Genomic DNA, 24,450 nt, shown 5'->3' on the forward strand with positions numbered 1-24,450 from the left:
ATTCAGCTGACATTTTGATAGTATGCTAAACATTTTCACCCTATTATATAATTTAATAGAACTCAGTTTGAAAGTACCAAAGCAATCTTTTTCATATTTTTAACTTTTAATATATTAACTGATTATTTAAATGTGTATCAATAGTGTCTTAACATTCACCACTAAAAATCAGTAAATAAAATTTATTTGAGCTTTCAATAAGTGAAGCTTTCAATTTATAAGTTATATTTTATATTTCATTCCTTACAAGAATAAATGGATTCCATGGTGTGGAATATTACTGTTCCATAGACCACATGATTGTATTTGTAACTAAATTATATCTGTTCAGCATCCAGTGTCAAACTGGCATTGCCTAGTTAATATCTCAGTCCACTAGCAGTTTTGACTTGTTAACATCAATAACTGAACAGTCAGGTGATTGATTTCCTTGTTAAGTGAGGTAGATTAATCCCATGTAGGGTATTTTTCACAACTGAGTATTATGATAGTTATTTCTGGATAAAGAAAACTTTTGATTACATTTATTATAAACAAAATCCTAAAACTTAGTCCTATATTATCCTTACTTACTACCTGTATTTAATGACAAAGACAAAATAAGAAAGCTCTTCACTTTATAGAGAGAGAAAATAGGTAAAGATTATAGACAGTTACAACTTCTGCTTATAATTCTGAATATTAGATTTTAGCTTTTCTAGTTTGCAGTGGCTTTTTAACAAGACCTATCTCCTCTATGAAGAATGCAATTTTTTCTGGCTCAAAAAATAGGGTAACCTGATCTGAGTCTGACAGAGTGTGTCGTTCATTTAAGTGCTTCCATCTGTTGCCTGCTGTTCCCCTTACTCATGACCCCTCTATGTTTCTCTTTCCCTTCTCTTTCCCTCTGTTTCTTTTTTCCTTTTTCTTTCTTTTTTCCTTTCTATTCCCCCTCCTCCTTTTTTCCTCTCCCTCTCTGCCTTTTTTTTTTTTTTTTTGGTCCTTAGCCCCTCTGAGGAAGGCAAAGTTTGTTGAGAGCCCACGAATTCCAGAATCCGAGCTTGGCTCACCAACCCTCACTTCAGCTCAGAAACTGGACGTGGATGCATACTGCCCTGGTAAGCATGCATGCAAAGTGTCTGCTTTGAAAGAGGGAGGTTTGGAACAGGCCCGTCCAACAGAGCAGTGTTTTGCATGTATACTATTTACAAAATCATGCCCATTACTTCTTTTGCAACTCTTTGCATATTTTCCTTATTAGAACATAGTTTTTACTGAACATCCTTTCAACTATTGATATTAATAAGTATTTTAAAACTTTGAAGGTAATTTTTAAAAGAATTAAAATGATTGTGGTAGATAAATGGTTTTCAGGGTGATTTTCATGATTTGGAATACTTGAAGAAATTTTTCTTTGGCCATGTGCAAACAAGAATGTTAAAAATCTGAATGAAAATGATCACTCGACACTAGCCCTCTACATGTGACCTATTTTGCCTAATTCCAGTTGGATTTCTGGACAGTCATAGAAGGTAGTTGTGATGTTGGAAACATTAAGCTTGAATTAGAAAAGAAACATAGGTTCCTGATTTGGATTCCTAGACAATCACTTTTAGAAATATCTCTTCTCATGAATAGTCTGTAAGCACATGTGGGAGTTCACTAAAACCCTTCTTGTGTGGGAGCCAAACTGAGACAGAGTCATTATCAATGCTTAGATTCTTCCAAACTTAGATGGGTTGCCTGGCAACATCCTTTACAGTCACTCTACAGTGAGTCTATAGAGCTATGTTCATGGCTCTGGTTGAATATACAGATCAGAGCTTTAGTAAAGGACCTTAGAAGACTTGGTTTTAGGTCTTTTGTTTATTCCCGCTCATTAAAATTGATGTTAAAACCACAGTGAATGCAACCACTACATATTTACAGCAGTAAGGGTGAGCAGAATAAAGTGATTTCTAATTCCTAGGGAGGATATCAGTAGTTCTCATCTAAAATATTCAGGATAGTATACCTCTCAACCCAGAAAAGACAGGTTTAAAAAAATTTTAAATAGGCAAAAACTTGAGCCAAACCTAATCAGAAACATTTGATTTTATGAATCAGTTTTGAATATTGAAAGGCTTTGGGATTTCACTTTCAGGGTGCAGAATCCTGGGCTTCATCCACTGTTATAGATGAATATTGATTTTTAAGTCAGTCATAGTAGTTATATATTAGGAACCAGGTTTTTTTTTTTCCTGAAAGGAATAAAATGACACTGTAGCACATTATTGGAAGACTCATGTTTTGAGGTATTGTCATACTTCTTGGTCAGTGGAATATTGTGCTTTGCATTTGTTCACACAAAGTTTAATGTATTTACTTCATTATTTTACTTAATGAAGTAAAATAAATGGACTAATTCCCTATTGCTACACTGAGTTTTGGAAAAGAAGTCAGAGGCTTTTACTTCCTGATTGCCCATCTGACATCCTTAATCTAATCTAGCTCTTGTTATAGTCAAGAAGTAGGGCAGCTAATGTATGTTGGAATGCCATTGCCGAATCAGTGCAAAGAATCTTATTCATGTTATTCACATATATTTTCCACAGGCATGAATTCTCTGCTAAATTGGAATTGAACCAAACTAAACTTTAGTTCAAATTTTCAAAAAGCCAGGAAGAAACTAAAACATGTTGCCAAAATGTTAATTGCTGTGCTTTGCAGGCTCTTATCTGAAACATGTTCAAAGCACAGAAACTTCTTAGTGATTTGCTCTTGTTAACTACTCTGAAAATAAGTTTTTACTTATTTTCAGAGATAAGAATGGTAGCCTGAGGGTTGAAGCTATTATTTTCTATGTGATACCAAAAATTCACAGTAAACAAATGAACTCAGTATACACTCATAAAGCAAACAAGTAACCATTCATTTTGAATTTCTCTTCCATAGGATATACTAACAGAACAGTGACCATAACCACATTTTATTGTATGTTCAGACATAATAATGCAGTTAAAGCTAGTATTCTGATATCTTCTTGTCCACCTGCTTTATTCATTATCACATGCAAATTTAGGAAAATAGTATATTTCACAAAGGTTAGAGCAGTGGTTCTCAAATTTTAGAATGCTTCAGAATTACCTGGAGGCCTTGTTCAAATGCAAATTGACGGGCCCATTCCCAGAATTTCTGATTCAATACACCTTGGGTGGGCTGAGAATTTGCTTTTCTAACAAAATCCCAGTGATGGTGAAGCTGCTGGTATGGTTTGCACGCTTGGAGAACCAGCTGAGTTACTACTGCAGGCTGCTTACAGCGTTGTCCACTATTTGTCCATTGAACAGTACTGGAAGTTTGTAGGGTTCATTTTGATATTGACTTCTGAGTAGTAATTGGGGATGTTTCTGTATTATCTCAGCTTAAAACTTTTGGTGCCTGTATTCGAGGTTAGAAAAATAAGCCTTTGTGTCTGAGAAGTGAACATATCTGTTTCTTGGTTTCTGTTTTTGTACCTGGTATCTGTGTCCCTAATGTCTCATGTTCAGTATTGTCCTGTGTTTAAAAAGAAATTATGTATCAAACTAGAGCAAGTCACTGATATGTGGTCTGTAAAGTCTCAGGAAAGCTGCACTGGGATATAGCTGTTGATCTAGAATATTTGTCTAATAAATCGAGAAATTTAGTCTACATAACATTAGCTACCAAAATATCTAATTTAAGTTTTACCTTTCCTCAAATCAGATTTGTTGTATGCAGAAAATGTGAGAAAACCTAAGTATAAACAGTATGTTTTGGTTCTGCAACTGAAACCATGGAGATGACTGATGATATATATAACTGAGTAACCAGGTTAGAGGAGAAATGAATTGTGTTTGATACTCAATCTTCATGCAGTGGGGAAATAAAGATCTAGGGAATATAAGTGATTTGTGTAGGGTTATAAGTATGAGACAGAACTGTGTTCTATTTTTAGGGTACCCAATTGGTATCAGTGATTTCAACAAAACAATTCCCAAAATAAGACAAGAGATTCATCCTACACGCTAACTTTTCTGATGGAATTGCTTATTAGCTGTGTGATTTTAGGCAAGTCACTTAACCTTTCTAAACCTCAGTTACCTCATCTATAAAAGTGGGGATAATAATCTTACATTAATAAATATAAAGTACTGCCCTGGCCAGGTGGCTCATTTGGTTGGATGAGTTGGATGGCTCATGGTTTGGGGATCCAACCACAACCCATAACACCAAAAGGTTGTGGTTGGATCCCCATTTAGGGTGTGTATGGGAGGCGATCAGTCGATGTTTCTGTCTCTTCCCCACCCTCCCTCCCCGCTTCCATGCCCTCTTCCTCTATCTCTAAAATAAAACATATCCTTGGATGAGAATTAAATAAATAAATAATACTCAGCAGAATGCTTGGCTCATAATAAATGCTCATCAATGTTAGCTAATTTTGTTAGGTAGCATAAGATTTTAAAATGTTTTCTAAATAATGAGGAAAAACATATGTAAAGATTTATAGTCATTTTTGTTCAATGTCTTGCGGTGTTTCAGTTCTGACTTTTACTAGTCTTGGGATCTTAAACATGTTACATAACATCTCTGTGCTTCAATTTTCTGTCATAGCAGCATTATATAGAGCATCATGTTCTTTCTGTAATTTAAAAAAATTAAATATGTATTTGTATAAAAACATGAATAAACATTCATAGGGGAAAATATCTAGAAGAATTCACCAAACATCAACTGCCTAAAGAGGGAGAGAAAGTGGGGTCATTGGGAATTCGGAGGAAAGAGCAGGATTAGTGAAATAATGTTCATGTTAGCAGTGGTTGTGTCTGGTTGGTGGGGTTACTTGTGGTTTTAATTTTCTTTCTTGGGCAGCATATATTAGTGAACAAGCGCTCAGGTTCTGAACTTAATCTAGATTTGATTTCTTACTCTGTCCGGTATGACTGCATGTAACTTTCATATCCTTAAATTCTACAAATTGTGATAAATAACATGTCTCTTTTCTAAAATGATGGGTATATCTCATAGGATTAAGATTAAATAAAATAATGTATATGCCAGGAATGCTTAGCTCAGGGAAATTAAACAGTAAGATGTTAGCATTCTTCTGGTTCATCATTCTCATTATATTTTTCTTCATTTGCTGAAATTTCTGCAATGAATTTGTATTGAAAATATTTAGTAATTGCCTTCACTAAAGGATGGCAATATTTTTATACTTTAGTATTTTTAAATTATGTTACACATTATAATGCATAATTTTAAGTGTAGAAATGAACCTTGACACAGATGGCAGATCAAGTCAACAGTTTTTTTCCATATATTTTATTGATTGTGCTATTACAGTTGTCCCAGTTTTTTCTCCCCTCTATTCCCCTCCACCCTGCACATCCCCCCACACCAGCATTCCCCCCCCTTAGTTTATGTCCATGGGTCATACATGTAAGTTCTTTGGCTTCTTCATTTCCTATACTGTTCTTAACTGCCCCCTGTCTATTTTCCACCTACCATTTATGCTTCTTATTCCCTATACCTTTCCCCCCATTCTTCTTTTTCACCCTCACTGTTAACGCTCCATGTGATCTCCATTTCTGTGATTCTGTTCCTGTTCTAGTTGTTTGCTTAGTTTGTTTTTGTTTTAGGTTCAGTGGTTGATAGTTGTGAGTTTGTTGTCATTTTACTGTTCATATTTTTTATCATCTTCCTTTTCTTAGATAATTCCCTTTAACATTTCATAAGTAAGGGCTTGGTGAAGATGAACTCCTTTAACTTAACCTTATCTGAGAAGCACTTTATCTGCCCTTCTATTCTAAATGATAGCTTTTCAGGATAGAGTAATCTTGGATGTAGGTCATTGCTTTTCAATGCTTTGAATACTTCTTGGCAGTCCCTTCTTGCCTGCAGGGTTTCTTTTGAGAAATCAGCTGATGGTTTTATGGGAACTCTTTTGTAGGTAACTCTCTCCTTTTCTTTCTGCTGCTTTTAAGATTCTCTCCTATGTAATTATGATGTGCCTTGGTGTGTGCTTCCTTGGGTCCAACTTCTTTGGGACTCTCTGAGCTTCCTGGACTTCCTGGAAGTCTATTTCCTTTGCTAGATTGCGGAAGTTCTCTTTCATTATGTTTTCAAATAAGTTGTCAGTTTCCTGCTCTTCCTCTTCTCCTTCTGGCACCCCTATGATTTAGATGTGGGAATATTTAAAGTTGTCCCAGAGATTCCAAAGCTTCTCATTTTTTGGAATTCTCGTTTCTTCATTCTGTTCTGGTTGAGTGTTTATTTCTTCCTTCTGCTCCAAATTTTTTATTTGAGTCTCGGTTTCCTTTCCTTCACTGTTGGTTCCCATTATATTTTGCTTTATTTCACTTTTCATAGCCTTCACTTTTTCCTCTATTTTGCAGCCATACTCAGCCATTTCTGTGAGCATCCTGATTACTCGTGTTTTGAACTGTGCATCTGATAGGTTGGCTATCTCTTCATCACTTAGTTCTATTTGTGGAGGTTTGATCTGTTCTTTTCTCAGGGCCATATTTTTTTTGTTTCCAGCACTGGTTATGATGTAAGGAGCAGGGCCTTAGGTATTCTCCAGGGTGGAGAAACTCAAGGTCACTGCGTTGTGATGCTCTACTTGGGGGAAGGGTCAGAGAGGGAACAATGCCCCTTGCTCAGCTCTCAGCCAGCTTTCAGTCACTTCCCCTACTACCCACAAGCAAATTGGTCTCTTCTGGTGCTGATTCCCAGGTGGGTGGGTTTGTGTACCTTCTAGGGCCTTGTGGGTCTCTCCAGTGAACTCTCCTGTGAGGCTGGGAGTTTCTCCCATCACAACTCCCAAAGGTTTTTGCAGCCAGAGGTTTTGAGGCTTTATTTCCCTGTGCTGGAACCCTTGGTTGTACAGTCTGTCTTACTCCCAGTTGTTCCTGACAGTTATCCACATGCAAATGCGGGAATGCCCTGTCCACCTTACTTGCCCCACCAGCCATCTCCTTGCCACAGGTCCTATCCACCTCAGCTGCTCGTCTCCGCCCCTCCTACCAGTCTGAATGATTGTTTCTTTAACTCCTTGGTCGTCAAACTTCCATACAGTTCAATTTTCTGGCAGTTCTGATTGTTTTTTGTTTTTAAATTTGTTGTGACCCTTCTTTTGATTGTGTGAGGAAGCAAAGTGTATCGACCTACCCTTCCATCTTGGTCAAAAGTATGTCAAGTCAGCAATTTTATAGCACCTTTGATTACATGTGCAAAGTTAAGGGCCATAGTCCAGACCCTTGTTCTGAAAATAGAGAGGCTTTTATTTACACCAGTGTCTTCAAAAAAATTTGAGGTTAACCTTTTTATAATGATCCTTTTAAATAAAATGGTGTTGTCCTGCAAAGGACAGTATTATTTAAGGTGACCACAAAATTAGAATGTGTTTGAAATTCAAGAATGGAAGAGAGTTTTATGATAGTTATTTGGTACAAATTCTTATTTATTACATATTTGAATTTGTAAAGGATTTTTCATTTGGATTTCTTATCAGCATTGTAAATTTTACGTACAGCACAAGTACAAGCACTATAAATAAATAAAATGCTTTATTTATAAAGGGAGTAGGTCCTTGAACCCTCTTTTTGTAACTGCTGTGAAATCATAATTACTCCTTTTAAAAGAGAAGGATGATTTGTTTTCTCATTTTCTTCCTTTTTTTTCTGAAAACATTATCGAATGTTATTTTTATCCTAAATAGTTAGGCATGCTTCATTTGTTTTGCTATGAATTCTATACATGTAAATAAATAAAACCCCCTATATTGTGCTATATGGGTACCAGGAGCCTTTCTCTTGCAATTCACATCTCCTGTTATATTGTGTTTGTATTATTTATATCTACTATGTTGTAAATATAATAAGTGTATATCAAGATTTTTAATCTGAGTTAAAGTGGTGAGCTGTAGGGGGCTTCTAAACTTCTTAAAATTATGCACAAACACTATTCTACCTGTACATATGTGCTTCTTTCTATAACAGGTTCTCAAAGTAGTCTGTAACACACATTTTCCTCACCAAAGGCGGGGGCAAAATAAAAACTTTTGTAAAGGTTGAAATGAAACAAAGGCTGTTAATGATACAACTCTTAGACCTAAAAAAATGCTAAACGTTACATAGTGGACAGACTTGTAAGTAGAATGAAAGGAGTAATTGAACCTCAGTACTGCCCTTATCAGGATATGAAAGTCAGTCCAGAAACTAGAGATTGGAAGCAGAGAGGGAAGCAGAAGTAATTTTAGTTTTTCTTTAAGTATGACAAAAATTGTCTGACTACTGGTTATGAAAATAAATATGCTAAAAAACTAGAATATGAATATGAATATTCCCCATACTTTCATACCTACTAATAAGTTCTTAGTATGTTAGAAAGTTATTTCAGTGGACAGATGCTTTTTGAATAAAACTTTTACCTTAAACATTTTTAGTTATATTCCTGATTTGTATTTTATCATTGTTTAAAAGATTAACAGTCTCATCACACTAACTTTTAAGTTAACATTTCTCAAGGTATTTTGCCTCACAAATTCTAAAATCTTGGTCTGTGAATGTGTTGATTAGATCTATAATTTAGTTAGATATCCAAATGAACACTCTTTCCTTTAACTCTGAAACCCATCATAATGTTTAGTTTTTGAGGCAGTAAAATGCACTGGCTTGGGAGTAAAATATACTAGTTTAGACTACATAGAAATGGTTAATTTCCTTATCTGTAAAACTGATGTTTTTATGTTACCTACACCATAGTAATGCTGTGAAGATGTAATAACATATATAAAATAATAACAATTATGTGACCCATAGTAGTACTATATAAATCTTAGCTATAATTATTATAGTGTTTTTAGATTTATTTTAAAAAATACTCTATTTTTGTGTTTCCTTTTCCTAAGTAGTACATATGTGCATTCCTGTAGTCCAGTGTTCATGAAAAATTATATGGAAGCTAGGGACAGAAAAGTATTCCTTACTTATGTTTTGACACCTAAGAAACTAGAGACTTGTGAATCTGAGTCATATCTGATGTTACCACTGCCATCCCTTATCTCTAAGTCACTTAAATCCTTCTTGTCTTTTTGTTTTTTTCTCATCTAGAAGTTACTCATTAGAACATTGAAATTTATGAGATTGTGGTGAGTGTTGATTATAAATTGCTTAACAGTAAAGTTTAATAATTAGTAATATGTAAGTAATCCCTACAGATTAATCAAGGGGAAAGACCTAGAGCCAGTTATAAGAAGGACGGCAGGGAAGTGCATACTGTAAAAGTGGTGAGATACCAGGAATATTATAGACATTTTCTACTGGAATGCAAGGATGGGGATTTATGTTTGCAGACCATGAGATGAAACATCAAATATGTACAGAAAGCAAGAAAAATTGATTGTTCCATTGAAGTGGCTTTCTGCAAAATTTCAATTCACTTCCTTGAGTGTGGGTTGGACCCAGAGACTTGCTTCTAACAGAAAGAATACAGCAAAAAGTGATAGGATGTCATTTTTGAGATTATGTTTTTAAAAGCCTCACTTCCATTAGTTGTGGGCTTGGAAAAATCTGTCTCATAGTGCCATACTAAGCTTCTGATGCTGAAGCTAACATCTGTTGATTTATCTCTCAGTACTGATTTGTTTTTCTTGATCAGCATGAACATGCACAACATTGTGGTGACTGCGGTGGGCACAGTAGGAGCGTGTAAGGGGAGTAAATGGTAATAAAAATGCAACAAAGAAATTATTAAATTTTTTAAAAGACAGTTTACTACCCTTTTGTACTGTACCTTTCTCTCATACCACTATTAAAAAACTGTTTTTGAAATACAACATTATTCCTCTTACTAATATGTGGCCAGTAAACATACACTAAAAAAAATAAATGAACCATATATACTACAGAAATTACTATACCCAGACACCAGCATCTTAGTCTGTATTTGCCATATTAGAATGGATATTCTTACTTTGAGCAGGATTTCATAAACTGTGATCAAGGAAACTGAGATGTTAGTTTTTATGCTTAAGTATCACATCTGTGACATGAGATTTGTTCAGCTTTTTCATCACTGTATCCTTAGTGCTGAGACCACTGTCTGCTCTGTAGTACTCAACAAATATTAAATGAATAAAGTGTTCTCAACTATGAAATAATAGCCACTACTAAAAATTGAAACTTTTTTCAAACAAGGAAAATATCAGAATAAAAAGTACAGGTGAATAGAGATATGTAATAGTAGATTTTAAGAACAGAAAAATTAATTAGGAATATGTGAAACATCCTCATTCTATTAAGGGCTGACTCAAGAAAGTAAATTCTAGACCATTCTATTTTCTTTCCTAACACTTCAGTTTTGTGTCTCACATCAAGGGATACCAATCACTACCCTCTCTTGTTGCAATTTTCTCTGGACTATGGCAAAATGAGGTCATAACACTCATTCTGTGAGGATTTTAGTTACTGGTTCACCAGAATTACTGGTATCCCACCCTTTTAATATTCAAAACTCCTCTGCTAACTTTTAGATAACATCTATCGGTCTTCCCCCTTGCTTATTAATCTGTGCTGACTATTCACAGTACAGTGAATTTGTTCTTCCTCAGTGAAGTTGTTCTTCCTCAAATGGAGCTTTTCTCTTTAAGTGTGGGTAATTGCATCACATTATGTTAGTGTGCTATTTCTAAAATAAACAGATTTAGAAGATATGGAAGATGATTTGACTTCAGGTGGTGGGCACACAATGCAATATTCAGATCATGTATCATAGTAAGGGACACTTTAAACCTATGTAACCCTATTAACCAATGTCACCTGAATGAATTTAATAAAAAAAATAAAAATAAAATAACTTTTACAGGTTCTAGAAAAAAATCCTAATTACTTGAAAATAAGGAGATTAAAGAACAGTGACTACATCAGCCCAGCTCGTGTGTGAAAAAGGGAAGCCAACAGAGAATAAATTGGCATTTAGACAAACATGACTTTTGAAAATAATACTTTTTTCCCTTTGATGAGTATATAAATGCTTTGCTTTCCATATTAGAATAAATTGTGCAGTGGAGGAAAAAATCCAGGCCAATAAGGGAATAATAAGAAATACTCTATCACCAAAGTAGTGCATCTTTACCATAATTTGTATCTCAGACATGTTTACTGAAAGCAGACATTAGAGACCTCAGTTTAAAACCCAAGGAACATTCAGTGGGAAACATCAGTCTTCGAGATTTTCAGTGAACATTTAAGGTTCTTGAGCTTGTCAAGTACCATCTTTCATTTCGGCCAAGTAGTCATTGTTATACATTGATGTGGATGTAGTCCTTGTACATTGGAAGCAAGTATGCAGGCAAGGAAACACTAGTGTGGTGTTGCCAAGCAATAAGTACTCTATCAATAGAGATAGAAACTATCTCTGTATCCTTTCTCTACGGTGATCACTGCTTCCAATGGGAAAGAATCAGAATAGTGGGATGGTGTGTTGGAAGATTATAAGCATTTAAAAACCTGTCCTCTTAGGGAAGTGCCAAACTAATTAGTTTTTTAAAAAAGCAGAGTCCCCAACCTTACAAAGTTTTCATTCCTACATAGTAAAATGTAGAAGCACTGTGCATGTGTTTATAGGATATTTTTCCCCCAATTATTTCTGTATGTCTAAATTGTTAGTAAAATACTATAGGATTTTTAAAGATAAAGTAGATACATTTACTTACTGTGTTTTAGGGGGCATATAGTTTTTTCCCCATCATTACTGAGATATAATCGACATACATTAAATTGTACAACTTGATAATTTGTTATATTGCAAAATGATAGTTGATGAAATTTATGAACATCCTCTCCAAAAAATTGCACCTACATACAAAACTTTGCATAGTCTACTTTTTAAATATATTTTATTGATTATGCCATTGAAGTTGTCCCTTTTCCCCCTTCATTCCCCTCCACCTTGCACACCCCTTCCTACCCACATTCCCCCACTTTAGTTCATGTCCATGTGTCGTAAGTTCTTTAGCTTCTACCTTTCCCATAGTATTCTTGCCCTCCCCTTGTCTATTTTCTACCTACCGTGTCTATGCTACTTATTCCCCCTTTCTTCCCCCTCTCCTCCTTCCACTCCCCTGTTGCTAACCCTCCATGTGATCTCCATTTCTGTGGTTCTGTTCCTATTCTAGTTGTTTGCTTAGTTTGCTTTTGTTTTAGGTGTGGTTGTTAATAATTGTGAGTTTGCTGTCTTTTTACTGTTCATATTTTTTTCTCTTTTTCTTAGATAAGTCCCTTTAACATTTCATATAATAAGGGCTTGGTGATGATGAACTCCTTGAACCTGACCTTATCTGAGAAGCACTTTATCTGCCCTTCCATTCTAAATGAAAGCTTCGCTGGATAGAGCAATCTTGAATGTAGGTCCTTGCCTTTCATGACTTGAAATACTTCTTTCCAGCCCCTTCTTGCCTGTAAGATCTCTTTTGAGAAATCAGCTGACAGTCTGATGGGGACTCCTTTGTAGGTGACTGTCCGCTTATGTCTTGCTGCTTCTAGAATTCTCTCCTTCATTTTAATCTTGGGTAATGTAATTATGATGTGCCTTGCTGTGTTCCTTCTTGGGTCCAACTTCTTTGGGACTCTCTGAGCTTCCTGGACTTTCTGGAAGCCTATTTCCTTTGTCAGATTGGGGAAATTCTCCTTTATTATTTGTTCAAATAAGTTTTCCACTTGTTGCTCTTCCTCTTTCCCTTCTGGTACCACTATAATTTGGATGTTGGAATGTTTAAAGATGTCCTGAAGGTTCCTAAGCCTCTCAATGCTTTGCATTCTTGTTTCTTCCTTTTCTTGTTTGGTTGTTTCTTTTCTTCTGGTCTACTCCATTGATTTGAGTCCCAGTTTTATTCCCATCATTATTGGTTCCCTGTGCATTTTCCTTCATTTCACTTAGTGTAGCCTTCATTTTTTCATCTAATTTGTGATTAAAATCAACCAGTTCTGAGCATCCTGATCACCAGTGTTTTGAACTGTGCATCTGATAGGTTGGCTATGTCTTGGTCACTTAGATGTATTGGCTTTGGGACTTTGATATGTTCTTCCATTTGGGCAGTTATTTGGGGGGGGATCTGGTTGCACCTGCTATGTATGAGGAGCGGAGCCTTACGTGTTCACCAGGGCAAAGCAACCCAGCGTTTGGGTTGTGATGCTGTATTCGGAGGCAGGGTCAGAGAGGGAACAATGATACTTGCTCCTCTCTGTCTCAGATTTCAGTCCCTTCTGCCACTTCCCACAAGCAAATTGGGCCCTTCTGGTGCTGGTTCTTGGATGGGTGGGCTTGTGATGTTCTAGGACCCTGGGTCTCTCCAATGAACTTTCCTGTGAGGCTGGGAGTCTCTCCCAGCACCTCAACCCTCACAAGTGTTTTCAATCAGTGCTTTTAGGCTCTATTTCTAGGGCTGGGGCCCTGGGTTGTACAGTCTGTCTCATTGCCCGTTTTCCTCTGGTTTATCTGCATGCAAATGTGTGACCTTGGTCATCCAGCCTCCTTGAGCACCTCACTGGGTCTTCTTGTTGCCACTCCGCACCTGGGGTCTGCCAGCTGCCACCTGTGTACCTGGGGTCCACCAGCCACTGCTTTTTCCCTTCCGCTGACCACTGACTCTGTCCCTCTTACCAACCTGGATGAATGGTTGTCTGGCTTCCACATAGTTCAGTGTTCTATCAGTTCTGGTTGTTTTTGTGTTTCTAAATTTTTGTTGTTCTTAATTTTGGTTGTGTGAGGAGGCACAGTATGTCTCTATACACCTCCATCATGGCTGGAAGTCTAGTCTAGTTTTTTTTTTAATTAGTAAAACAGGATGGTGGGGAGAAAATGCATACAACTGTAATTGAACAACAATAAAGTAGTTTTTAAAAAGCAAAAAAAAATAGTAAAACATTTAGGTTTGCTCTGTGTAATAGTTTAAATCTGAAAACTAGTTTAAACAAACCAAAACTAATAAAAATCAGAGCCTAGAGTGTTCTAACAAGTTACATTATTGCTAACTCCCATTTCATGCCCTAAAAGTAGGCATCTAAATACTCCCCTTTGCAATTGGAGAAATCCCCTAACAGTTGATTTTTTTTTTAATGTAGGTCCAATGTGGGTTATTTTATTTTATTTTATTTTATTTTATTTTATTTTTATAGTTTAATGGGAGGAGTGGACATATGAATAGTCTTAATATTTTCATGGGTTAATTTAAAGGAGGCAATAATTTAGAAGAGAAGCAAAGAAAAGGAAGGGTAAGTTGGAAAGATTCAAACACTTCACTTTAAGGAGAAGGGGTCCTATGATTAGGATTCCTTAAATTTTTGTGCACCTGCCCCAGCTTAGGAAGCTGTTTCTTCAGTTGCTGGTTGATAGTGACATATGTCACTGATAACCTAAAATGCGTCTGGTTTTCCCATCTACTTCCAGAGACCATTCTTCCCTACTTTTCAGCCCTCTCTACCCTGCACATTGAGAGGTGGTTCTTAGAACTATTGGAAACATCTCAGACCACCACCTTAACCTCTAATTTATATTTAACTTTAAAGTAATAAACAAATTTTCCTAGACAAAAAACTTTTGCAAGCAGTTTAAAAAATTACAATACCAAAAGAAAAAAAGGGAAAAAAATTAGAATACCTTTAGGCTTGTATACCCTGCAGTTCAACATATACTTTATAATTTCCTACAACCATTACCTCCATCCGTGCCAGATATATTAAAATTGCTTGTATCCTGATGGTGTTTGAGTTTGCAACATCTCCTGTGGATTGCTGCGAGTTCTTAACATTCTTTAGGAGGTGGCAAAGAAGAGTTGGAGGATAGGAGAATAAAAATTTCCTTTACTCTCTCCTTATAAACATATACAATTTCAGGGGATTCACAGATTTCCAAAAGCTCATGTCTCAGAGGACCTCAGATCAAGAGGTCCTGATTTAGATCCTTTGTTAGCTTACATATGCTACTATTTGGAATATCATTTGTTCTTAGCCACTGTAGTTTAGCTAGAACAAGAAGCACTATGTATGATTGAATAATTAAAATGTGAAGTTACTTTTCTATTATATTTTATTGATTATGCTATTACAGTTGTCCCAACTTTTCCCCCTTTGCCTTGTTCCAGTCAGCACTCCTCACTACCTCAACTTATCCCTACTCTTATACCCATGGCCATGATCCATGGGTATAAGTTCATTGGCTATTCCATTTCCTATACATCTTCATGGCTATTCTGAACTATCTATTTATATTTCCTAATCCACTCACCCCTTTACCCACTCCACTATACCTCCTCCCATCTGGCAATCATCTCTATATGGTTCTCTAGAAAACCTTCTCTATATCCATGATTCTGTCTCTGTTCTTCTTGTTTGCTTAGGTTTTTTTTAGATTTAATTGTTGATAGATATGTATTTTTTGCCATTTTATTCATAGTTTTCATATTTTTCTTAAGTCCCTTTAACAGTTAATGTGATAATGGTTTGGCGATAATGAATTCCTTTAGTTTTTTCTTGTCTGAGAAGTTCTCTATCTGCCCTTCGATTCTCAATAATACCTTTGCTGGCTAGAGCAATTTTAGATAGATCCCTGCTTTGAATAATTCTTTGCCTTTGAAATGATCTTGCCAGTCCCTTCTAGCCTGCAAAGTTTCTTTTGACAAATCAGCTGACATTCTTATTAGAACTCCCCTGTAGGTAACTAACTTCTTTTTCTCTTGCTGCTTTTAAGATTCTCTCTTTATCTTTAACGTTTGGCATTTTAATTGTAATTTGTCTTGAAGTGGGCCTCTTTGCATTTATCTTGTTTGGGATTCTCTGTGCTTCCTAGCCTTGCATGTCCATTACCTTCACAAAATTGGGGAAGTGCTCTTTTATTATTTTTTCAAATAGATTTCCAATTTCTTGCTCTTTCTGTTCTCTTTCTAGCACCCCCATGATGCAAATGTTGGACCTCTTGAAGTTGTCCTAGAAGCTGCTTATACAGCCCTTGTTTGTTTTGGTTTCTTTTTCTTTTTTTTTTTTCTTGTTCTGATCATTTGTTTTTTGCTTCCTTATGTTCCATGTAAGTGATTTGATCCTCGGCTTCATTCATTCAACAACAGTTCCTCTGTAAATTGTTCATTATTTCAATTAGTGTATCCTTTGTTTCTGACTGGATCTTTTTTATGCTGCTGAGGTTCCCACTAAGCTCCTTGAGCATCCTTATAACCAGTGTTTTGAAATCTGCATCTGGTAGATTGCTTATCTCCATTTTATTTAGCTCTTTTTCTGGAATTTTTATCTGTTCTTTCATTTGGGCCATGTTTCTTTGCTCATTTTGGCAGCCTCCATGTGATTGTTTCTATGCATTAGGTAGAGCTGCTGTTACTCCCTGTCTTGGTAGCATGGCCTAATGTAGTCAGTGCCCTGTAGGTTCCAGTGGCACAGCCTTCCCTATCACCCAAGTTGTGTACTTAAGGTGCGCCCTTTGTGTGGGCTGAGTACACCCTCCTCTTGTAATTGAGCCTTGGCTGCCATTGGCAGGTCAATGGGAGGGATTTACCCAGGCCGGTCAGCTGCAGGGATTGGCTGTGACCACTGACAGTTAACCTCTGCCCTCCATGGAGAATCAGCCGTGCAGGGGCAGGATGGTGGTGTTCTTATGTGGTCTATAACTGTCCACTGGGTATGCAGGCCCTAGGGTTTCCTGGGTGGTGAACCAAAAGGTCAGCCCCCACTTATGTTTTGGCTGGTAGTTGTGCTGGGCTTGGATATTCCCAGGCAAAGCCAAGCTGTGAGTCTAGGCTGGCTGCTCCTAGTGCCACACCTGGGGCCTCTTAACAAGAGGTTGAAGGGATGGGTGCTTGCTGAGGCTAACTGTTGCTTGTTTAAAAGGATTTAGGCAGTTGTGAAGCATGAGCTAAGACCAGCCCTCAGTGAAATAGCCACTGTTAACTGGTGTGAGTTGGGTGGGTCAGAGCCTCAGGGAACCTCCAGGAATAGGGCAAATAGTATTAGCCAAGTTGATCAAGTCTCAGATATGGCACCTGCCTGCCCCCAGCTCTGTCAGGGGAGGGTTCAGAAAAGGGACAGTGGTTTCTTCCTGGGAGAAGGCTGCCCCTCATCTCACCTCATTGCCAGGCACTTCATTTCTTCCCGGTATGCCACTGGTGCCTTTCAAGCTGTACCCCAGTGCTAAGAGGGAAGTGAGTTTGAGTAAGTTTGTGCATAGACTCTTTAAGAGGAACTCCTTGGGACTCCTGAAGTTTCTTCCACTGACTCAATGCTCACTGGATTTTGCAGCCAGAAGTTACGGAAACTTATCTTTCTGGCACTGGAACCCTTGGCTGAGGAGCCTGGTGTGGAGCTGAAACTCCTCTGTCCTGAGATATCCCTTCCGAATTTTTATCCACCACATGGGGATGTGGTACCAGTCCATTCTGTGTCTCTGCCCCTCCTACCAGTCTGGATGGATGAGGTTTCCTTAATTCCATAGTTGTCAGACTTTCATTCAACTTGATTTCTGGCAGTTCTGAATGATGGTTCTTCTATAATTTAGTTGTAATTTTGATGTGGTTGAGCAAGGAGGCAAGCCATGTTTACCTATGCTGCCATCCTGACCAGAAGTCCCTGTGAAGTTACTTTGAAAAGAACTAAGGGAGAAATCCCTCCATCCATAACCTGTAGTTGTGTTAGAAAATATTCACCCTCTCCAACACTGTGATCACCAAATGACAGTTAAAAAAAAACCAAGTATAATTGGCATATGATACTATATTAGTCTCAGCTGTACAACATAGTGATTTGCTATTTGTATGTATTGTGAAGTGATTACCACACGAAGGATGTTTCTTCTTGTAACTCTAGCACTGCTCTTTCCTTCCTTCATCGCCACTCATCTTCCCATAGACTCTAGCTCTTTTCCACTGCATTTTTACATTATATTAAAAATTGCCCCAAGAGATTATCTACAGTACTCTTTACCATTCATTCTTTTGCCCACTGTTTCTGCTGACTCCCCTGTCTGTTTATACCTCTAATTATTTTTGTATGCTAGATTTAACATTTGAGAATATTTGTGAATATTTGTAGGAATAATCTAAAAATAGGATGAGGGTTTTTGTTTTTCTTCTTTTTCCTCCAGAGAGTTTTTTCATTTGCTTCTACCACCTGGATTCAGTTAAATCCAAGTTCAGTATTTGAAGTTTTCCAGTCTAATGAGATGACGTAAATCACGACTGCAAGGCCTAGTTTACTTCTGGTTCATCGTTACTCCTAGGGGACAATTCTTAAGGTCTCAGCCCAAAGGGTGAGGTGTTTTAGTAGACTTTTCACTCTTGGCAGATCCTAGATTACAACTTTTGTTCCCCTCATTTTATGAGACAGCCAAAAGCACAACTGATTTGCTTTATCCTTTCTTCTTTATTAATAAATTCATCCTGTGTGAAAGTGGCCCTTCACACTGGACAAGATTTCCATTCTAGATTTTCATTTTCTCCCTGACCCTGTCTCATGATTTATCCCTATCTTATTAAGTTTTTAATGTTTTTTAAGAAGATTTTAAAAATACAGTTTGTCCAGTTTTTATTAGTTGTTATTTGCTGGAGGGTCTCTAATTACTAAAAGGGTCCAGTCACCATTCTGTCCTTTAAGGCAAAATAATTCTAGCATTTGTATTTTTAGATTGCATGCACATCCTAAAGTATATAAAAGGAGTATCTTACTTCTCTGGTCTGTGCTCCCCATGAAGCTAAATGGGAACAGACTGCACACTAGAACAGTCTTAGAATGCTACCTCTTTGAACAAACCAGTCCCCTTAAATTCTGGGAGCTATAAAATGAGAAATTGAAGGGATATTATTAGCCATTGATGACCTGAAAGATAAAGAAGTGCCTTTTTTCAGTAAAACTGTCATTGTTTGCAGATGATATGATAGTGTACATAGAAAACCTTACAGACTCCACCAAAAAAAACAACTCGACCTAATAAGTGAATTTGGCAAAACAGCAGGGTTCAAAGTCAATAATCAGAAATCAAAGGCATTTTTATACACCAACAATGAAAGATCAGAATCAGAAATCAGGAAATAATCTTATTTGCTATAGTGACAAGAAAATAAAGTACCTGGGAATAAACCTTACCAAGGAGATAAAAGACCTGTACTCAGAAAACTACACAATACTGAAGAAAGAAATTACAGAAGACACAAATAAATGAAAGCATATACCGTGTCCATGGATTAGAAGAATTAACATCATTAAAATGTATTACCAGAAGTAATTTATAGAGTCAACACAATCCCTATGAAAATACCAATGACATATTTCACAGACATAGAACACCTATTTCAAAAATTTATGCGGAACTGTAAATGAGCCCGAATAGCCACAGCAATTTTGAAAAAGAAGAACAAAGTAGGAGGAACCACAATACCTGATATAAAACTATGTTACAAGACCATCATAATCAAAACAGCCTAGTACTGGCATAAGAACTGACACATAGACCAGTGGAACAGAATAGCGATCCCAGAAATAAACTCAAGTCTCTGTGGTCAATTAATATTTGACAAAGGAGGCAGAAGCATAAAATAGAGTAAAAATAGCCTCTTCAACAAATGATGTTGGGAGATCTGGACAGGTACATGCAAAAAAATGAAACTTGATCACCAACTTACACCACACACAAAAATAAATTCAAGGTGAGTAAAAGACTTAAATATAAGCTGTGACACCATAAAAGTCCTAGAGGAGAACATAGGCCAGAAAATCTCAGATATTCCAAGCAGCAGTATTTTCACTGATATGTCCCTAAAGCAAGGGAGATAAAGGAAAGGATAAACAAATTGGACCTCATCCAGATAAAAAGCCTCTGCATGGCTAAAGAAGGCAGCATTAAAATGAAAAGAGAACAACTTGTGTGGGAAAACATATTTGCAAATGATACCTTGGACAAGGGTTTGATCTCCAAAATATATAAGCTCACACAACTCCACTCCAGGAAGACAAACAACCCAATTTAAATATAAGCAAAGGACCTGAACAGACACTCCTCCAAGGAGGACATTCAGAGGGCCCAGAGACATATGAAAAGATGCTCAAAATCACTAGCCACCAGAGAGATGCAAATTGAAACCACAATGAGATACCACTTCATGCTAGTGAGAATGACTGTCATATACAAATCAACAAGTGTTGGAGAGGTTGTGGAAAAAAGGGAACTCTAGTATACTGTTGGTGGGAATGCAGACTGGTGCAGGCACTGTGGAAAACAGTATGGAATTTCCTCAGAAAACTAAAAATGGAACTGCCTTTTGACCCAGCAATCCCACTGCTAGGATTATGCCCCAAGAACCCTCAAACACCAATTCAAAAGAACTTATGTACCCCAGTGTTCCTAGCAGCACAATTTAAAGTAGCCAAGTGCAGGAAGCAACTTAAGTGCCCACCAGTAAATGAGTGGATCAAAAAATTGTGGTACATTTACTCAATGGAATACTATACAGCAGAAAGAAAGAAGGATCTCCTACTCTTTGTTACAGCATGATTGAACTGGAGAGCCTTATGCTAAGTGAAATAAGCCAGGTGGTAAAAGACAAATACCACATGATCTTACCTGTAAGAGGAATCTAATCAACAAAACAAACAGGAAAGCAAAATACAACCAGAGTTGTAATAAAGAACAAACTGACACTAACCAGCGAGGAGAGGGAGAAGGATAATAGGGGATAATAGAGGAAGGGCCATCAAGGAACATGTATAAAGGACATATGGACAAAGCCAAAGCCAGTAGGTCTGAGGGTGGGAGGTATGAGTGGGTGGGGCAAAAATGGAGATAACAGTACTTGAACAACAATTTTAAAAAAGAAAAAAAAGTGCCTTTTTCAAACAGGCTCTTAAAGTTGGTCCATGGTCCATGCCTTTGAGCAAGTTGTTTTCTTTTTCAACACTAGAAACTAAATCTCAATGAAATCTATGTTTTGCATCAAAATTTTTACAAGTTTTGCCTATTATGATTATGATACTACCCATAATACTGAATTGTAGAAAAACTTGCCTGCCTTCTCCTGATTTCCATCTGGTATTATCAGTTACAATTAGATTGGAGAGGGAAATTAAATGTCTGCTTCATTCATCCACAAATCTCAAATGTATTTCATAGATCATTAAGGTAGGTTTAGCATTATTATGTTTTCTGCTTTTATCTTACTTTCTCCAAAGGCCATCATAGTTAAATTATAACTGAACAAATGAAGCCGATGTTCATATTTCTGCAAGAAAAATAATTTTAATAGGGAATAGGAGTCATTATGCAAAATGATTTGGAGATTTTCTTTTATAGTCTTTGAAGAGGATCATGAGACAAGCTATCTACAGTCTGGCTTTCTATTGCTTGGCATTGTTACAAACCAATTTTAAAGGAATTTTCTTATCTACTGGTTAATGTTTTATTAAAACATTGAGTATCAAAAGCTATGTAATACATTTTCCTATTATACTGTAAGATGCCTAATGCAAATATTAAAGACTTACTCTTCTATTAATCTATGTGAATTATCTTTGGTACTGTAGAACAGAAGGCTACCCTTAAAATCTAAAGGCATCATTTACTTTATCGATATAATTTTTCTATGTATAAGTTTTAAAGAACACTGGTTAGAATTCATTTGTCTAAACACAAAACTTAGATTACAGTCAAGGAAATAAAATATGGATGTGATTTTCTGGTACCTTACCAAAGCAAAGATGCTTATTTTCTTAATTAAAATTTATTCTATACAGTGAATTCTGTAGTATAATAAGTGTCTTTTCTGGTCCCTCACCAAGTGACATTTTTTATAATGACACAGATAATACAGTGTTTACCCTAATGAGAAGAAAGAGTTAAACTATGCTGGTCCCACCTTATACATGAGGAACGTGTTCTGAGATCCCAGTGAATGCCTAAAACTGCAGATGGTACTAATGGCTATATATACTATGTGTTTTCCTTCTTTTAAAAAAATTTTTTTTTACTGATTTGAAAGAGATATGTTGTTTTACTCATTGATGCATTCACTGGTTAATTCTTGCATGTGCCCTGACTGGGGATTAAACCCGTGATTAGGACAATACTCTAACCAGCTGAGCTTCAAGATTTTATTATACTACTCAGAACTGCACATAACCTAAAACTTATGAATTGTTTATCTCTGGAATTTTTTCCTCTTTTTTATTTTCTTTTTTTTTCCATTTAATATTTTCAGATTTCAGTTGACCACAGGTATCTGAAAACTGCAAAAAGCAAAACTTGGATAAGGGGGGACTACTGTGTAGCCAAATTATCACAGTGTTTTTTTAATGAATGTTTTTGAATAACAATTGCCCCTTATCATTTCTTGTCAAATATCCAAACAAGAAAAAAAATAACACTAAAATATCAAAATCACCTCTCTGGACAATTTAATATATATTCTCTCTTACACTTACCACTCTATTTGTTGTGCTTAATATATTGACTAATACATAGTAGATTTCACATAAATTGCAGGCGGTTCTGAATGATGGTCACTCTGTAGCATAGTTGTAGTTTTGATGTGGTCGTGGGAAGATGCATGTACTACACTTATCTACATTGTCATCTTGACCCTATATTGAATCTTGATGTCAAGTAATAGAAGTCATTCTTTTTTTTTAAAACTATTTCTGCACATTTCAATGTAAATTTTAAAATCCTTTAGTTTTTGAGATGTTGTATTTCTCATTCAGTGTCCTGGGAGCAAAGCCTAATGCATAAACACACTGCTCCCAAATAACCAAAATAAAACCAAGGGCTATAAATTTAAATAGTTTTAATAAATATAATATATGGATGCTGTATGATTCATTTAGTGTAATATACCAAAGTGATTTTTTTATCCTCACCTGAGGACATGCTTATTGATTTTAGAGGGGGAGGGAAGGGGAGAGAGAGAGAGAAACATCAACCTGAAAGAGAAATTATCGATCAGTTGCCTCTCATATGCTCCCTGACCAGGGACCAAACGCACAACCTAGGCATGTTCCCTAAGAAACCTGCAATCTTTCTGTTTACAGGACAACACTCCGACCAACTGAGCCGTACTGGCCAGGGCACAGTGATTATTTTTTAATAACCTACCAACCATCTTGTTTTGTTTATCATACTCCAAATTTATCATTAAAGAAGGCACAGTAGAATTACACTTAAGAAAAGTACAATCTTTGTTTAGGGACATATTCTAATTGGGCATCCTTGGGTATTATGATACACTCTTCATATCACCGAGATGGTCATAGATGAGACAAAAAGATAGGTAAAATATTGGTATAAGGATTTAAGAGGAATTTTGAGTTTGAGCAAATACTGTGGGTAGAGGGAATTTTGGGAGTGATTCCCAATAACGTGGTGAAAAACTGGAATCAAGTAGATGCACAGCAGGTGATCAAGAGTCCTGAGCACAGGAGGTCTGTCCCTGTAGAGTTTGGATGTGTGATCCTCTCTCTAGGATGTGTTCATCAACCCCAGCTCTCCAAACCCCACTATTTTTCTTCATGGAAGTGCGATTATGCAGACATAACTGATTAAATAAATGGCCATTGGTGATTAACTCAGATCTTCACCCCCCCTCCTCCCTGTAGGTCATGTGATGGAACTACTAGTTCTAACCCTCTAATCACATGATTGGGTCCTCAGGCAACCAACATCCATCCTGAAGCTCCCTAGAGGCCCACTCAGAGTCTCCACATTCACATAACCTCAGGTGTGCTCCAGAGGGGTTTATCATAAAAGAACAAAAGATACTTCTCTCACCTCTATCATTCATGGAAATTCTAAGAGCCTAGGAGATGTGTTTCAGGAATTGGGAACAAAGACCAAATATGTAATTCTCATTATATCACAGAATCATAAATATTATAAGTAACATGCTGGTTAATAAGTTGTGTCTTATCTAAATAGTCTTACTAATTGCAATATTATTTTCCAGTGAGGGAGGCAGTATAACATACTAGTTGGGAGCATGGATTCTGGAGTAGGGAAGCCTGGTTACAACCATTTATTTATTGATTGTGTGACTTTCAGTGAGTAACTTTATTCGTCTGTGTCTCAGTTTTCTCATCTGTAAAATGAAGTCATAATATCTACTTCATATAGTTGTTATAAAGATGAATATTCATGAAGTGTTTAGTGACTTGTATATAATGAGCACTATGTTAAATAAATGAATCATATAGTATGTCTTCCACATAGATTATAAATTTTTCTAAATCAGTGAGTATAATTCTTCCTCATTATATTCTTATAGCACCTAGTGTTAATGTATAAACAGAACATATTTGGTAATTATCAGAATAACTGTCTGGAAAAAAATGAAATGGAACCTCAGAATATTCAGAAATTAGGAATCTGTGCTGAGAATTTGGAAAAACTTAACTAATTTATGGAAAGGGAAAGGATAATTCATGAGTTTGG

The 24,450-nt window shown here is 36.5% G+C and overlaps 1 protein-coding gene across 5 annotated transcripts in view; it reads left to right on the top strand.

The window, feature by feature from the left end:
* The window catches only part of TANC2 (tetratricopeptide repeat, ankyrin repeat and coiled-coil containing 2), a 329,189-nt gene that overhangs the window by 169,982 nt on the left and 134,757 nt on the right, over nt 1-24,450 (top strand). For 3 of the 5 annotated variants that reach the window (XM_053655892.1, XM_053655895.1, XM_053655899.1), the window contains exon 5: nt 987-1,097. The exons of the other annotated variants lie outside the window; for them this stretch is intronic. In XM_053655892.1, the coding sequence (XP_053511867.1) occupies nt 987-1,097 (111 nt within the window). The remainder of the gene's footprint in view (nt 1-986; nt 1,098-24,450) is intronic. 5 annotated transcript variants of the gene reach the window in all.

Source organism: Artibeus jamaicensis, unplaced genomic scaffold, assembly GCF_021234435.1.
Source record: "Artibeus jamaicensis isolate MK-2021 breed Jamaican fruit bat unplaced genomic scaffold, CSHL_Jam_final contig_1998, whole genome shotgun sequence".
Taxonomy (NCBI): domain Eukaryota; kingdom Metazoa; phylum Chordata; class Mammalia; order Chiroptera; family Phyllostomidae; genus Artibeus; species Artibeus jamaicensis.